At 48.9% G+C, this 16,955-nt stretch overlaps 1 protein-coding gene across 1 annotated transcript; it reads left to right on the forward strand.

Annotated features, from left to right (window-relative positions):
* The first annotated feature begins 1,213 nt into the window (after positions 1-1,213).
* Positions 1,214-15,892, forward strand: MSL2 (MSL complex subunit 2). Its single transcript, XM_015870991.3, has 2 exons — positions 1,214-2,009; positions 11,845-15,892. Exons 1-2 carry the CDS (start codon positions 1,868-1,870, stop codon positions 13,440-13,442), a joined length of 1,740 nt encoding a protein of 579 aa, XP_015726477.2. The 5' UTR covers positions 1,214-1,867; the 3' UTR covers positions 13,443-15,892.
* Positions 15,893-16,955: the final 1,063 nt, after the last annotated feature.

Below are 16,955 nucleotides of genomic sequence, written 5' to 3' on the forward strand. Positions count from 1 at the left end.
TAGGCTGTATTCTAAGCTAATCCCACGTTTTGAGGTGATTTTCAGAGACTTGTAAAACACACAGGAGCTTCTTGTTTGTTTTGTTCCTTCCCTCTTTTTGAACTACTATTCTCAATGTATTTTCTAAATAAACACCTGATGTGCCCCCTTTTGGACCCTCCGCTCCTTCTCCTAGATGCCAGGGACCTCCCGTGTATGTCTGCATGTGGCTGTGGGAGTTGGGCAGTGTGGGATACAGAGATATACAGAGGATACAGAGTACAAGAACATACTCGGTGCTGAACGTTTTTTCAGCTTGTTGGCTTGGTTCAGCACATGAGATGTTACAGAAGAGAGTTGGAGGAAGAGCCGGGGATTGGCAGGCGGTGTGTGTGTGGGCTGTGCCGTGAAATGATGTCAGGGTCAGGGCTGACGGTGTGCGTGGAGCTCTGGGTGTTTGATGGGGTCGTTAAAGAGATTGTGGGGTATAGGTATAGATATATACCTTGATATAGGTTGATATAGGTTGATATAGGAGCCCACTGAGGGGCTGTGTGTGGGGCACACGCTGTGGAAGACAGTGTCAAGGAACAGAGAGGCACCAGCAGAACCCCTTGGTTGTCTCGGTGTGGGCAGATCCGTGTGAGCGTGCACGGCACCGAGGGGAAAGAGAAGGGACCGGACGGTCTGCAAAGGGCCGAGCATGGAGAATGGCGCCGGCAGAGCCGCCACACAGAGCCGGAGCCGTGCGGGACGGCAGCTCCATGCGGGGGGCGGTGACGGAATCAAAGAATCGCTCGGGTTGTTAAAGACCCTCACAGACCGTCAGTCGTTACTCGGACACCGAGCAGGCCGTGCCGGAGCACCGTGCTGAGCCGCGGGGCACAGAGGCGGGGCCGGTCGGTGTGAGCCGAGCGCCGAGGGGAGGCGCCATGACGCAGCACGGCCGTTCTCCAGCGGACGCCCCGCCAGGCGCACGGCAAGGCCGCAGCGCGCAGGACGCTGCCCGCAGGCCGAGCCCGCCCGCGGGGCGGCGGAGCAGCTGCGGTCGAGGCGCTTCGCTCGGTACCGCGCTCGCTCCCCCTCGGGGCGGCCCCGCTCCCCGCTGCGGGCGGCGCTGCCGTACCCCGCGTTGCCGGCAGGGGGCGCCGCGCGCCGCCCAGCGCCGCCACCCCCCGCGGGATGGGCCCCCGCTGCGGGAGGGAAGCGCGCCGGGCGCGCATGCGCAGTGTTGGGCGCTAGACGGCAGCGGCGATGGCTCCGCAGTGACGGTTGGATCTAACGGTCGCTATTGACATTGCGGCGCGGATCGGCTGCGGACCCTCATCCCGCGAGCGGCGCCGGGCCCGCGGCCGAGCGGCCCCTGCAGCCTGCGGGCCCGAGGACGAGGCCGCGGCGATGCGGCCGCGCTGAGGCCCAGGTGCATCCGCCTCCCTCCCTCCCTCCCTCCCTCCCTCCCCCGCCGCCGGAGCGGGCAGCGCGGCCCGGCCCCGCCGCCGCCCTGAGCTGCCTTCGCGGTTCCTCCCTGCGGCCGTCGCCATGCGGGGCCGCCGCTGAGGCCGCGCCCGCGGGGAGAGCAGCAGGGCCCGGCGGAGCATGGCCCGCAGCCCGGCGTAGCGCGTAGCGCCGCCGCCTCCCTGCGCCGCGGGCGGGACGAGGCCGCCGCTGGGAGCGAGGCCCCGCGGGAGGCGGAGCAGCAGCCAGCGCGGGCCCCGTGACAGGGCCGAGCCCGCCGGGCCAACGCGCCGCCGCCGCCGCCGCGCGGCTCCGGGTGGCCCCGCAGCGGAGCTGACACCCCCGGCCCGGGGCCGCCCGCCCCCGCCGCCCGCACGGACTCGGCGCCGCGCGTTCTTCTCACCCCGAAGGCGGCGGCGTGCGAGCGGCTGCGATGAACCCGGTGAATGCCACTGCTCTCTACGTTTCCGCGAGCCGCCTGGTGCTCAACTACGACCCGGCAGATCCGCAGTCCTTCACCGAGATTAACAAGCTCCTGCCCTACTTCAGGCAGTCCCTCTCCTGCTGCGTGTGCGGTGAGGACCTTTCTTTTGTTCCCTGCACAATGCGGCCCCGGGCCTCGGCGCGGAGCAACGCCGGATCCGGAGCGGGGTGGGGGCGGGCGGCCGGGCGGGCCGGGCCGGGTTGTGCCGTGCTGGGCCGGGCCGGGCTGTGCTATGCCGTGCTGGGCCGTGCTGTACCGTGCTGTGCTGTACCGTGCTGTGCTGTGCCTCCCCGTGCGCTGCGGGCGGTCCGGTCATTATTGGCTGTGGGAACAGCCCGCTGTAGCGCAGCTAATTGTTTTTAACGAGAGGTGACCGAGGGCGAGCGTGGGGAAAGGTGCTCGAGACCATGGACGGGCAGGAGAAGTCCTGGCTTCTCGTTTTCACTTTTCGAGCTTTATGTTTCAAGGGAAAAAAAAAAACAAACAATGTAGATGGAGAGACAGGAACTGTAGGCGCCCAGTAACAGCGCTTGGATCGCTTTTGTGCACGGCAGGTAATGATCCTGCCACGATAACCAGCACAGCGAGCAGGCCGGGAGCTGCCAGGCTTCCCTTGTTTCCTTCCCCCCCCAAAAGAGCCTTGTGTGTTTTGTAAGGGTCCGCACCCGGAGCAGCGGGACACCGCGTATCTCTGACCTGCTGTGCCGGCCGCTGGGCCCGGAGCCCGAGCTGAGCTGTCAGCGCTGAGGCTCTGCAGGGCACTACTGGCTGCTGCTGTCCTGCGGGCACGGCGAGCCCTGCTGCAGCCTTTGCATCTCCCGGACGGGCCGTGCTGCTGGCCTCTCTGCTTGTTTCTGTTTATCTGTGCTAATGTGTGCTCACAGCGAGGTTTAATTGAATTACCGGGGTGTACAAAGTTAGCCGTTTTATTTATTTACAGCCGCCGTTGGGGCTGGTAAGCGAGTCGTGGAGGCTTCCCATCCTGTAGCGGTAGCTCCTCCCATTTAAAGTCTTAGAAAATAGAGCTCGGTTTGTGCAGGGAAGGAGGGAGCCCGTTCCCAGGCTCGATGCATCGTCATTTCCTGAAATCATTTGCCCGAGTGTTTTCTTTCCTCGTGGAACTCTGATGTCGATAGGATTGAGATCTGCTCTTTGTCTGCTGTGCTTGCCTTCAGTTCTGTTACTTCACCTCCCTACCTGTCTGTTTTCCCCATAAATCATTACTGCTTTTGCTCATTTTTCTGGTGGCTCTTGCTTGGAAATTGTCTTTTTCTGTTTTTTTTTCCTTAAGATACTACTGGAGGGGCTGTGTGTTTCTAACTGTGGTGCTGTCTCAACTCCCCACGTTAAAACTGCTCTTCTGAACCACATTCTCTTCCTCTCCTTGCCTTGACTTCTTCCCTCAGTGACCTTCTGCGCTCTTGTTTTTGCACTCAGTGTTACTGAGACTGTCTATGTTTAATTTCTCCTGCCCAAATTCCCAGGCTCCTTTCACCCTCTCCAGCCCTGTTTTTGCATGGCTTTTTTGTGGCTTTCGGGTTGTAGAGCAGTCTGTGCTGGCTTAGTTTGTTTTCTTCTACCAGCTTGTTCCTCCTTGGCTGTTCTGACATAGCAGCTACCTCGCAGTGGTTCCTCTAACTCTCTTCAGCTCCTATAGTCTTTGGATTATAATATTGCTACTTAGACTTCTTTCTCTCTGCTGCAGCTAACTTTCAGATAGGCACAGCCACTGTTGGCTTCAAAGCTTTAGTCTACAAGGGATTCCCCAGTGTTATCTTGGTGTCTGGACCTCTGTTAGCAGCCTGTTAGATGTTGAGCCCCTGTAAATTCAGTGTTCTTTGCACAGCGCTCAGCCTCATAGCCATGTAGTGACATACAGGCTCTGTCCTGCAGAGTCAGTCAGTCAGTGTCTTTCTTGAGCCTGCGGGCAGTCATTCCCAGCAGAGCGCTCCTGTCCAGTGCGGAACTGCCCGCTCTGGTGCTGACCAGCAGCCACAAAGCTTCAGCTCGGAGCAGTAAAGTCAAACAGATCTTGTTTATTTCTCATCTTCCTGCTCTTCCTCTTCTGTCACAGGTGAATGTTGGTGCCTCTTCAGCTCTCTGACTTTGCTGTGATATTTTCAGAATACATTTTGCTTCTTGTATGTGTGTGTGCTAAGAGTTGCTATGCTTCCTGTATATGTACAATCATTCATAGCCCATTTTCTGCATGCAGGTGTTTTGAGAGGTAAGGTTTAAGTACTGAGGTAGAGTTTACACTGAGGTGCCACCATAACTAGAGCGGGTGTTTTAGTACCAAAATCCAACTGTCTGTTCTCTAAGGTATTTAAAATTTCTGCATCTGTGGCCCATAGGCTGCGAGATCCAAATATCTGCATGTGGGTTCAACAATGTGGAACACTGAATGTCTGGTTCCTTTCCTTGTCCAGACTTTAGAGAACTGACCTTTTGACTGTGAATGTCTAAGAATGGTGCTTTGTTGGAGCAATGCTGCATGGGTTATCAGTAATATGTCTAAAATTGCTCAGATCCCATAGCACTTCCTTTGGGAGATCCCTGCCCAAATCAGCGCTCCTCTTGTCATTGACTCCAGCACTTCATCCCTCTGGATGCATCCTGCCAGGCTTTGTTATTCTGTAGGTGTTGGTTCTGCAGCCAGGACTGTCCATTTAGTTTCAGGGAATTGGTTTTAGGAGTGACAGCTCCATACATCAGCTGATGTGCTTGTGCTCCCACTGTTTGCTCAGTGCATTGGATTCAAGCCAACTGGTTTGCTTCTGATCTGACAGCAAAGCTGCATTGGCAGAAAGTCATAACGTGTGGCATTGTGAATTGGTCACCTAGATGTGCTCTGAGTGCACTGGAGGTTTCTGCCTTTCCTGATGGGTTGGAAAGGTGAACTTCCAGCCATGGGACAGCAGTGTGTGCGTCTGGGATTGAAGTGTGAGCACGTGGTGGCTCCGTAGCTGGTGCTGCAGGGCTGTGTGACGTGACGTGTGCTGGAGTTTGGGATGCAGTGAGCGCTCTGTGCAGTAAGTGGAAGGTGTTCTGAGGATGTGAAATCTGTGTTTGAGACTCCGGACCAACGTGATTCTTATCAAAGTGCACGCTGATACCACGTGCCATTTAAAAATAGCCGAGCAGGGTTTATGCAACACATTTTTGTGTTGTAAAAATACTGCCGGTCTGAGATACAAATCTCTAAAGCGACTCTCTCTGTTTTGAGCGCTGTGTAGGTTTCTTCAAGTCATCAGAACGTCAGTTGTCTTTCCTTCATTAGCAGTCTTTTCTGAACATCAGTTAAAATGCTTGTAGGAGATTGTCGACTGATTGCTGGGCTTCTTTCTATCAGTGGGAAACTTCATCCTGGAGCCTCCGACAAACATGTAGAAAATATTTGGAAGATTGTTGCTTCTTTAGAGTGTAAAAGGACTGGAAATGTTGCTTGGCTTGAGTGGAGCACTGCACACGTGGCCAGGAACCCAGAGCATAGCTCTTGTCTCGCATCCCACTACAGGATGTTGTAGACAACGTGTGGCTTCAAAGAGATTAAGGAGTGGTAAGGAACAAAGAAACAGTGCGATAATACTGAGCAGCACCTCTCCCAGCTCCTGTGGGATGTGATGAGATTGCTCTGAGTTTTAGCTGGAGGTTTGAAGACTAAATGGTAAAGCAGAGTTATGGAACCGATTGCCAAGCATGGAGAATGGCATGCACTGAAGTAGAAATAAGTATGATGTCTGCTCTTTTATTTGATGTCGCTGTAGGGGTGCTGTTCCCAACCTGACTTGTGTAAAGATGTGCATCTCTCTCTCATCTTGTCCATGTTGGTGGTGGCTTTCCTCCTTCTTTCCTTCCTTGCCTCTTGCTGAGCTGGTTCCCCATTGCTCCTGCAGGTCTGTTGTGCTTTTCCCCTGTGCTGGTCCCAGGTGGGATCTCCTCCAGCCCCCAGCTCTCAGCAGTGCTGCTATGGACTACAGGTGGAACTTGGGACCTTTCAGGCTTTGCTTTGCCACTGGGACACCGTGAATCAGACCTTTCAAACACTACTGTTTCTTCAAATGTTCATATTGGCAATTTCTACAAATATCTAAGGGAAGAAGCTTCTAGAAACTAGTGGGATGCAGGTGAATTGTGATTCTAGAGCAACTGAGGTTTGAATTCCCTGATGGCGCTGAGATGGTGTGAGGTACACAGCACTTACAGGGTGTCCGTCACAGCAGATTGCTGTGTGATACTGAGGTGAACATTTCTAGGGAATTCAGTTCCCAGTCATGGAGATGGAAGGGGGAGAAGGAGCATATTCCCACTGCTAAAAGGCCTTAGTTATGTGCGTGAGATTGGACTTACTTTGCAGATGTGAGCTGCTTCTGAGTGAGTTCAGCCTCGGTATCAGAGATGTAAAGTGAAACAGCAGTTTGATTTGTGTGATGGAAACATTGAGTGCAGTTCTCATCCTGTGTCCATCCTCCTGTTGAGGAAAGTGAGGGCTGACTCATGACCGGGGCTGTGGGGTCACAGTTCCCTTTTGTGTTGGAAAGAAGGTGGATTGGTGCATTCATCTGAGATGTTTTTTGTTGATGTTTTCTCTATTTTAACTAATGAGAACTATTGTCCAGCTGTCACATGTTGGCAGTTCTCTGAATGTTCAGCCAGGAACCTGGTTGATTTCTCTTCCTCTTGAATCGCTCACTTCAATTCACTGTTTCCTGTTTAAAGTCCTGCACGTGACTCTTAGAACTGCCTTTTCAAGGTTGGCTGCATTGCACTGCAGACGTTCTGACAGCACCGGGCTCTACCTGTTGCATTTAAATTGGTTTCTAAACTAAAAATACTCCGGTCTTCAAACAAAATGGAAAACATTGGTAGGAGGAGCTTCTGTGGTTTCCACCGTGAGATCTGGGTGGTGCCAGGCTTCCAAAGGCTGCTAAGGTGTAGTGTTGCCTTCTGGTGTGACCTGGGGTGTGTTTCTCACTGAGGCAATGGGAGATGATGGAGGAGCTCTGCTGCTCACCTGAGGATGCTGACCACACCGATTGTCTTTAAAGACAAGTTAATAAGTTTCCAACAGGCACCTTTCTGGGGTCATCGTAATTACCCAGATCTGTAGGCGAGTCCAAGCATGGATTTCTTCAGTTTGTTTTCTTCCTGTGTTATGATTTACAGATCAGCTTGAGTAACTGCAGTGAAGAGCTGCTCGATAATGTGTTGGAGTTGTCTGAGGCCAAAAATGTTTCTTCACATTTCTGTATAACTTGAGGAATAATGCAGGGCTCGTTGAGCGCTGGGTTTTCCAGATAGAATTTTCCAGCTTCAAGAAAGGAATTCACTTTGAAGCCCTTCCATGATGTGATTTATCAGTCTCTGTCTCCTGAGCCCAGTGATCACAGCACAGCGCGTGCTGCTGCTTGGAGTCATAGACTTAGATCATAGGAGATCATAGATGTAGGATGCTTAGAATTGGGAGGGATCTCCGAGGCCATTAGTCCAATTCCCCGGCAGCAAACACAGCTTGCAGAGCAGGAGTGGTAGTACAGAGGGCTGTGGCTGTGGGGCTTCTACTTGCTTGCGGTGCTGTGTAAAATGAGGGTGATGGTTTTATGTGCTGAGAATGCACCTCCCTTCCTAGGGCACTCTGCCTTTGTTCAAGGTAGATAACAACGAGAGGAGAGCATTTGCTGGAATCATGCACCTGATAATCACACTGTGCCCAGTTCTCCTCCTGTGGTCTGTCTGCAGATGCTTCCCTTCCTCCTGCAGCTGTGGAGTGGTGCTCATTAAGGAACTCCATAGGAAATGTTCCTTGGGTTTAAATGACCTCCCTCCTGGTAACAGCTCTCCAGGACAGCCACGATGTTCTGTAAATAATATATTAAAAGTCTTCTCTCTGTATATCCTGCTAATTAAGTGTAAATGCTCACATGAAAGTAGATGTTTGGTAAACCTTTCTGGTAGTAGGGAGGTCAAGAGCTGAAGCCTCTTATTATAAGAACAAAAGAGGATGAGCAAAGATGAAGCTCAGTACTGTGAGTTCTTTCAAGTAGTAACAGTGAAGGTCTGCCTTGAATAATGGTGGGATCTCAGGAGGAAGAGTGACTGCACAATAAAACGGCAAATGAAATTTGGTTGAGATAAATATTGAATGATAAAAAGAGAGAAAAATATTACTTACTTCTCAGAGCACATCATTTTATATCTTAAGGAGTGTCTGTAAACATACAAAGTATGTCAGTGATAGACTGCTGGTGGCTGCCAGCCAGAAGTGAGATCTTGGCCTTTCATTGTAAAACTGCTCACATATCTCAGAGTATCCATCAGAAGTTAAAAATCAGGAGTGGTGGTGAAGTTCATGATGGCACTCTATAAAGCTGTATAAGCTTCCCAGTCTGGGAAGGAGGCGAGGTGTGGGGTTGTGATAGGTGGCTGTAAAGCCACGAGCAGTGGTTGAGGCAGGCAGGGGGCAGGGACTGACTGCTGGTCTATTCCAACACAAGAAGCAGGGACTGTCTGGTGAATCTAGTAGATGTAATGGTTCAAAACAGAAAGTCATGCTCAGCACAGTGACTGAGCAGGACCCTTCTTGTCAAAGCCTGCTGTGACAGATGACATTGGAAGCTCAAGAAGAGATGAGACCAACCTTTGGAGAGAATCTGGAGGGTTAGTGAATACGTGGAAACTCCATCTCCAAGAATAACAGCTAAAGGCTGGGCAAGGACTGAGGGTGCGCTTGCCTTGTTGTTACTCCATGCCATAGGCATCTGCTTTTGGCCACCAGTGAGACGGGACACTGCACTACGTGGAGCTTTGGTCTAACTCAGTGTGTGAATTCTCAGGTTAGAGGATGGGTTAGGTAACATCTCCAAAGTCTGAACATCTTTATTTTCCTGGTCAATGTTATAATCTTAATCTGGGGGAATCTGGTAATGTGGGAGCCTGTGCAGTCCCACAGCTTGGAGCATCCCAGAGCTTGGTACCTGCAGGTTCTCGGTAGGAGCTCAGATATTGCCTTTCTGGGACAGCATTGTTGGCTTACCACAATCCCCCAAGTATTAAAACTAATTCGACTTACATTTCTGTGAGTTTGCATCTCATGATTTATTTTTATTTTTTTAACTATTAGCAATACTAAATGTGAGGAGGGCAGTGAGTGCCACAGGACACACACAAGGAATACTGTGAATGGAGAATGAATGAGATATGAGCTCAAGCTGAAAATATTCCCATGGCTCAGGCATTCCTCACGTCTCCCCTGTGTAGGTTGCTGGCATTGATGGGGGGTAGAGCTCCCTGCGTTCTCTCCTCCAGTGAGAGCACACAGAGCGTTTTGTTTTGTCTGTCCATCTGTCTTCTTCCCCACAGCTCCTGGAAATTACCCCCTTTTTCTTTTTTTTCCTGAGATTTTAATATCTTCTTTTAGCTCTTGCACCCGCTCAGCAGTTTCAGCCAAATGTATTTTGGGATAAATGAACCGCACAGTTGCCAACGAGATTAAAAAAAAAATCTAATTAAAAGTGAAATTGTGACTGCACATTTTTTGATTCGGGCTGATCTCTGAAGTGTTTTAGTACTTGGTAACCTGCAGAGCGTTGGTCACCGTGACTCTTTAAGAAGCAAAACAGGCTGAGGCTGGACCAAGGCACAGCACTGCTGGCCTTTTCCTGCTGGAAGTGCAGTGTGTGTGTGTGTCTGACAGCAGCTGCCGAGGTCTCAGCATTATGTGAGCAAGTGTTTCATGTGTGTGTTTCTTGTGTTTGCTTCTTGCTGGAGTCAGAGCACAGCTTTGCTTTCCCTGCTGGAAGGGCTGAGATCCAGAAGGGCCCGGTGGCTGCTTGTAAACTCTTTCCTCTTACAGACATAGCTTTTAAAACTAGCTGATGCAATTGAAAGCTTCCTTTTGTTTTTCCCCAATGACTGTTATGGACGTTTGTCACAAAATCAAATGTTCCCCTATGAGCACCATGGACACCTCTGCTTGTGCTGCTCTGTAAATAGTGCCGTTTAAAGGGAATAGAATAGTTCTGCTGCAGGCTGCGATGTTTGACTTGAGGTTCCAGCAGCTGGCTTTAAATCCTCACTGCATGCCTTGTGTTTCACTCTTGTCTTTGTAGGATCTGGAGTCAGGCTTCCTCAAGTCAGCCTTTCTCAGTAGAGCAGCTTGGATAGGTTACACAGCTCCTGCTCGGTTATACGTTCATTTCCCAGTTGCTGAGGTTGTGCTTTGAACCTCTTCTCTCTTATGCAGCTTCTTTTCATGGTTCCTTCTGTATCTCCTTTGAGTAGCAGTGTCAGAATGCTGCATGTTCCCATATAGGCATGACTCCAGCTGCAGCATAGCGACATGTCTCACGTCCCATCAGAACCAAAGGATTCAGGCGTCAGGGGGAAAACAGGATGGTCCCTTTATCTGCTCTCTCATGGCATTCAGGAGCTCTGCAAAGTGACGGTGCTCGTACAAGCTTCCTCTTACTTCAAATGCACAAAAAGCTGAATTTTCAGCAGTTGCTTCTGTGATGGAAGGCAGGGAGGGCTGGGCTGGGAAAAGGCATGGAGCTTTTTATTAAAGATGGAGCGCAGGGACAAGTTCCATGATGGGAGCATGACTGCAGGCAGTGGTTACATATGTCCCGTCTTTCAGAGGGGTTGTGCTCCCCGCTGATCCAGCGCAGCATGGAGGAGTTGGGGTTATTTTGGCTGAATCTGCAGCTCAGTGCTCAAGGAGTTTGTGTTGGTTACAGCGCTCCAAAGGGCTCCACGGGAACCTGCTGTGCAAGGTCCGGCTGGGCTGCAGCTTCCTTGAAAGCAGCTGATGAAAGAAGATATTTATGCCTTGTGCTTTCAGCCTGTTTTACTTTGTGTGCTTTGCTTTCTGTTCCCAATTTTCCCAGTTTTACTGGTTTGTTCCTCAGAGCGTGTTTCACTTTGGTGACTCTGGGTGGGAATCCGCTGGTTGTTGTCACTCATCCAGCAGAGGCTCCTCGTAGGCAGACGGAGCTGACCTCAGCTGAACATCTGCTGTTGAAGAAGGAGAAAGCCGCTGCTGTAGATGACTGTAGGTGCTGTGGAGTTTACTCAGGCGTTAAAATGCCTTTCTGGCCTGCAGCTGGCTAAAGCCAACCGAGTGATCCTAGATATAGTCACCAGCCGGATTGTTTCTTTGCGGAATTTAAACTAGCACCGTTCTTTTGGATTTTCTCCTTCCATGTTACTCGCCTTGTTCTTGAGAACAAGCAGAGGCATCTCCTTCTGGGCTTCTCACAGACCCACTGATGGTGTCTGTGAGTTGGAACATGGGGATCCACTGCTCCCCAGGATAAGTTAACGCTTCCCTGGTTGCATCTTCTGTTCTGGCACAGGAGTAATTATTAAGGAACGATACAGGTTTCTTTGTTTTGTCCGAATACATTATTACGTGGTTTATTTAGTACTTAATAAGAATTCATAAGAGCCATTTAATTGTTGTTGTTCACAAAGCCAGAATCTTTGTGCTTCAGTGGTGATGCTGTCATAGAGCTGTGCTCAGCCAAATGAAAAGTGAAACAGTCTCTGCTGTGTGTTCCTTTCTTCTGGGCTCACTATTGCATCACTTCTACATTCCTTTTAGGGTTTCCCCTTACTCGGTTTCCATTTGTTTTCACCAATTAAAATCTCTGCAGTAGCTCTTCATGGAGGTTTGTTGCTGCACTTCTGGTAAACTCATAGACATCTTATGTCTTAACTCTCACTGGAGGAAACTGCTGATGGTACATAGGGACTGGATTCATTTCACTATGAGTGTTTCTAAAGGCTGCAGCAGCACGACCAGTTATGTGTGGTGTTATGGTGTGATGTATTTCTATTTTCTGCATGTTACAAGACATCCATTCTGTGTGACCTGGGGAGCCCTGGATTGAGTTCATGGTAATATTTCTTTTTCTTTTTCTCTTTAGGAAATTTGCTACAAGATCCTATTGCTCCTACAAACTCCACGTGTCAGCATTATGTCTGCAAAACGTGTAAGGGCAAGAAGATGATGATGAAACCATCATGCAGCTGGTGCAAGGACTACGAACAGTTTGAGGAGAATAAGCAGCTAAGCATTTTAGTGAATTGCTATAAGAAACTCTGCGAGTACATAACACAGACTCCACTGGCGCGAGATATTATCCAAGCAGTTGACTGTTCTGCAGATCTTTTGGCTTTGCTCAAAGATGGATCACCACTCCACGAAGAGACGGAAAAACCTCCCGACACGACCTTGGCTTTGTGTTTGACACATTCCCCAGTACCTTCAACCTCGGAACTCACAAGTGATCCTCCAGCTGATCCGACGTCGAAACCCGAGAGCACGCAGGATGTTGATATTAGAGGTTCTGTTATCAATGGTTTGCCCAATTGTAATGGGCTTTCAGTAGATAAACTTGGAGTGACTATTCCTTCTCCTGAACACACAAACACGATTGATGTATGTAGTACCGGAGAGTATATGAAAAATGAAGATACCTCCAGCAGCCTGCAGCCTGTGTGTGACCCGGTTTCCACCAGTGATTTGTGTACGACAGGCATCGACATCTGCAGTTTTAGTGAAGATATAAAACCAGGCGGATCTCTTCTCCTCAGTGTTGAGGAAGTTCTCCGGAGCTTAGAAACAGTTTCAAATACTGAAGTCTGTGGCTCTAATTTGCAGCCCAGCTTGGAGGCAAACGTGACTAATGGCCCTTTCCTACAGCTTTCTCCCCCGCCTCTTAGCCATAACATTTTCGTGTCCACAGATGCTCCTCCTCACGGGATCTCGTGTACAGCAGCAACACCCAAGGTAGTCAAGTTAAACAGAAAGCGATCTCGATCAGAAAGCGACAGTGAAAAGGTGCAACCTCTACCCATCTCCAGCATCATCTGTGGCCCAACACTGGGAGCATCAGCTCCTGTAACAGTGAAACAGGAAAACAAAATGTCTTTGCAGCCTGTTGCAACTGTTCCTAACGGAGGCACGACTCCCAAAATAAGCAAAACTGTGCTCCTGTCCAACAAAAGCGTGAAAAAGAATTTAGAACACGCCCCTAAGAAATCTCACCCCAAAGCCAAACCAGGAGTGCTGAAAACAAAGGACAAAGCAAAGGAGAAAGTCCCGAGCAGTAACGTTATGCCAGGAAGCCCAACAAAAACTGTGTATAAAAAGCCACAAGAAAAGAAAGGGTGCAAATGTGGTCGTGCCACCCAAAATCCAAGTGTTCTTACATGCCGTGGCCAACGCTGCCCTTGCTACTCTAACCGCAAAGCCTGCCTTGACTGCATATGCCGTGGCTGCCAAAACTCCTACATGGCTAATGGGGAGAAGAAGCTGGAGGCATTTGCAGTGCCAGAAAAGGCCTTGGAGCAGACTAGGCTTACTTTGGGCATTAATGTGACAAGCATTGCGGTGCGCAATGCCAGCACAAGCACCAGTGTAATCAATGTGACAGGGTCACCAGTAACTACGTTTTTAGCTGCCAGTACACACGATGACAAAAGTTTGGATGAAGCTATAGACGTGAGATATGACTGTTGAATCTTTTTCTTTTCCCTGCCGTCAGTAGGGGAACTGCTACAGTTTAAAGGCAGCTATGGTTCTGTTTAACTTGCTGGAGCTCCTGCGTTTAGATCACTTGTATCAAGTGTTTTTCATTGCTATGTTATGTGTATTAGTGTCTGGGAAATAGTTGCAGATAATGGAGGAGTTACCCTAAAACTGTTTTTAGTTCTTACGGCACCTCATAGTTTGAGATGAATTGCTGATGTAAATGATTTTATCACAAGATCTTTGGCAAGGAGTCTATTAGCCTCATTGTACTTGCTCATGCTTTGTGCTCAGTCAAAGCTTCTGCTTAAACGTAGAGAAGTGCTGTCTAGTTAGCCCGTGTAAACTGTGCTACATTATGGTGCAGAAAAGTAATTATCAATTGGTTACAATCACTATTGTCAGAAAAATCACCTATTATTTCTGGAGGAAACGTGGCATTAAGCTGAGGAGCATGGTCTGAAAAGGGTAGGTCATTTCTGATAGTTAGAATTGATTATGGACAGTTACAAATTAAGATCAGTAAGATCCTGAGAAAGCCAACAGCCCACAGAGCAGTTCAGCCTCCCCCCGAGGGTCAGGGAGTTACTCATATGTTAGAGGGCTGACTGCAATACGCCACCCCTGGTAGTGCCATCATCCTGGTTTTCTTCCTGCCAGTTCCAGTGGTCACACTCCTGACCTGTCCATGCCCTCCATGCCTGCTCCATTTGTTTGACACGTGCCCACCTTGACTGAAGTAGAAAAATTGCTTGTACGCAAAGAAGGTTCAAGTTTGAGTAGTGCTACTTCCTTAGCAGCCCCCTCCTTTATTTCTTTCATTGCCAGTTCCTGGTGGTTTTGATTTTAATGCTGCTGCATCTAGAACAGAACTGCTGGGTGTTTCTGTTTGATTGAAGCTGAAGCACCTGGGAGAGCCCCCTTTGAGGGCAGTTCTTTGCTGATGATCCCTCAGCTGGGGCAGAAATGGATTTCTATCAAAGGTCAAATATTGTGGATGTGTCAGACACAAAAAGTTGTATAATTTACCCGGAACCCATCACGTTTTTTGTGATACATCAAAGGTCGGAGTTTTTGTGGCTTGGGCTGAAAAGACCAAATGGCAAAATAACACAGAGTTGTCAGAGAGCTCATTTTAGAAAGTGTTAAAAATGGAAACGCCTTGGTAGGAATTCAGCTTTATTATCAAACAAAAACAAAAGCAGATGTAATTGTAATCCCTAAATAAAAGTACAGCCAGAAGAGTTTGGTCTCGCAGTTGAGATTCCACTGGCAACCTAAAAAATGCAGTTGCTTTGTGAAAGCAGAAATTTCTCCTCTTGGAATGATAGAGCACAGATGAAGCACAGGCTGACTGGAACACACCACATCACCTTCTAATTTAAAAGGCAATTCCTGTTTCAGCAGCATGTTAAATACTATGTGAATTTTTCGGGTTAACTGCTTCCATCTCTCTTCAATTCATCCAATGGAGCCCGCAGTGCTTGCTGACCTAACGTCAGGTATATTTTGATTTGGCACAAAGCATGTACAATGATGGTTACTCACCTAAGAAATAAGCAAAAACCTTTGGACACGAATGGCACCTCCTTTCCTTTTGTAGTGTACCATGGTGTCATTTTCTGTGGATGTGGTCAGATCTTTCTGTTGGTTTTGGTTTGTTTCTCCCCCCGTCTTTTTTGTGGGGTGGGCAGGGTGGGGGGTTAAAGCCATAGGAAGAAAAATGTGATGTATGTGTCCAGTCTGTACTTTTTTGTTTTTGTTTTGCAAGAAGAGTTGAAAAATATTTTTGATAATGAGTAAATGGTGGAAAATGCTTCTTAGTATTCTTGTCTTTATTTGCCAACCCAGGTACCTAAGGTCTGTGTTTTCTAGCTCTCATGAGGTTTAACGATGTCCTATTAAAATGTATTTAGTTAAACTTGTATGTGATGATTTTTGTGTTGACCCAAGAGGATCCTGCAGTTTCCTGGTTTGGTGGTTTGATCGTGACCTACTGATGTAAATCTGTTTCCCAGTCCACTACATGTAAGAAACGTTGCCAGACCGGAGTCTGATCTCAGAGCAGCAACATGCACAGCATGGGCTGTTCCTAAATGGTGTTGCAGAGCTGTTGAGTTTTGCTGGGATTGTTGGTGGTACGTTTATTAGGACTAATATTAAATGACATGCGTAGTGCTTGTGCTCCAGAAATGCAGGATTACGTGGAGTCTTCAGTATCTCACTGCTGCGTTAAATATGGTACCAAAATTGGGTGGTTGAGGTCAAGTGTGTGTTGGAACTGTTGACAGGAGAGCCCTGATCGTTCATTGATCGTTAATGTAACAGTGCAAATGGTAGATTCAGGTTGTTTCTAAAAACGTTTCTTTTTATGCTGCCACGTTTTTGAATTGTGTATTAAAATTCAAATTGATTTAATAAATGTTAGTTTTCTAATTCTATTTTGCAACTGCTGAGAGCATCGGTGTGGCATATTTCAAACTTACCTCTGAACGCTGCTTAGTTCGCTGACAACCAGTTCTGTAATTCTTTAAATCAGGGTTTGTTTGGTTGCATCTTTTTATCCCCCTGGCTCGTTGTTCTTGAATGAGCTGAGCACTGGGAAGGGTCGTAGTGTTCCTGGTGATACTCGCAGTGGTTCATTTGAAAAGCATTAGTTTCCATTGTAGAAGGGATGTCAGCAGCGTTCTGGTGTGGGAGCTTCCAGTGATGCTTGTAGTTGAAGGAGTTAAGTGAAAACTCAGACCAACATGACCCAAAGTAAGGGCTTGCTTCCTGTTGGCCATCGGTGGAGAAGCACTGCGGGATCAATGGCAGACAGCCCTTGCAGTGATGATTTCAGCTGTAGCCCAGCCTGTGTTGGCTGGGTTGGGATGGCAGGACTTCCCTGTGTGCTGTCAGCCTGGCCTCCCTCCTGCAGTGCTGTGCAGCAGCTCTTTGTGCTGGCACAGAGGAGCCCGCTCGGGGATTTCATTTAGGAAGTGTGTGACACTTGAGCTTCCTTCCCCATCCACCTCGGGAAAGTGAAACTTCAAACTTTAATAAAATTCTGCCACCTGCAGAGCTGGATCAGGAAGAAAAAAGCGGAGTTTTAGCACACGTTGTGCTGTGGTGGTCACCCTGCCTGAAAACAGCTACAGAGATGGGAAGAACAGCTTCTTCTGCTGGAGGGACTTTAGATTGTGTTTTGATGCGTGCCAGTACAAAAACAGTCTAGTGGTTAGATTACAGCCATCTCAGCCTGAACGTATGGAAGGTGCTTCCTCGAGAAAGAGAAAACATTTAATTTAAAGGGGAAATGCTCCTACTGCATCTTACGTGTGCGTCAGTGGTTGGATCAAACGCTGGAGGGGGGGGGGGCAGGGAAGCAAAACTGGAAGTGAGCACTTGGTTTGTGCTGCTCTCGCAGTCTGTGCAGGTGATGTTCTGTTCTTGCTCTCTGGCATTTCTAACCCCCATGTAAAGTGCCTGTGACCAGTGCTGCTGCAACATGCTCTTCTGCTT

This window comes from Coturnix japonica, chromosome 12 (assembly GCF_054131305.1).
Source record: "Coturnix japonica strain WE chromosome 12, WE-NBRP24, whole genome shotgun sequence".
In the NCBI taxonomy this organism is placed as follows: domain Eukaryota; kingdom Metazoa; phylum Chordata; class Aves; order Galliformes; family Phasianidae; genus Coturnix; species Coturnix japonica.

Excerpts from the sequence above, each read along its gene's own strand:
- MSL2 (XM_015870991.3), top strand. The coding sequence starts at position 1,868 with ATGAACCCGGTGAATGCCACTGCTCTCTACGTTTCCGCGAGCCGCCTG. Across the intron at positions 2,010-11,844 it reads CCTCTCCTGCTGCGTGTGCG|GAAATTTGCTACAAGATCCT; the intron begins GTGAGGACCTTT and ends TTTTCTCTTTAG.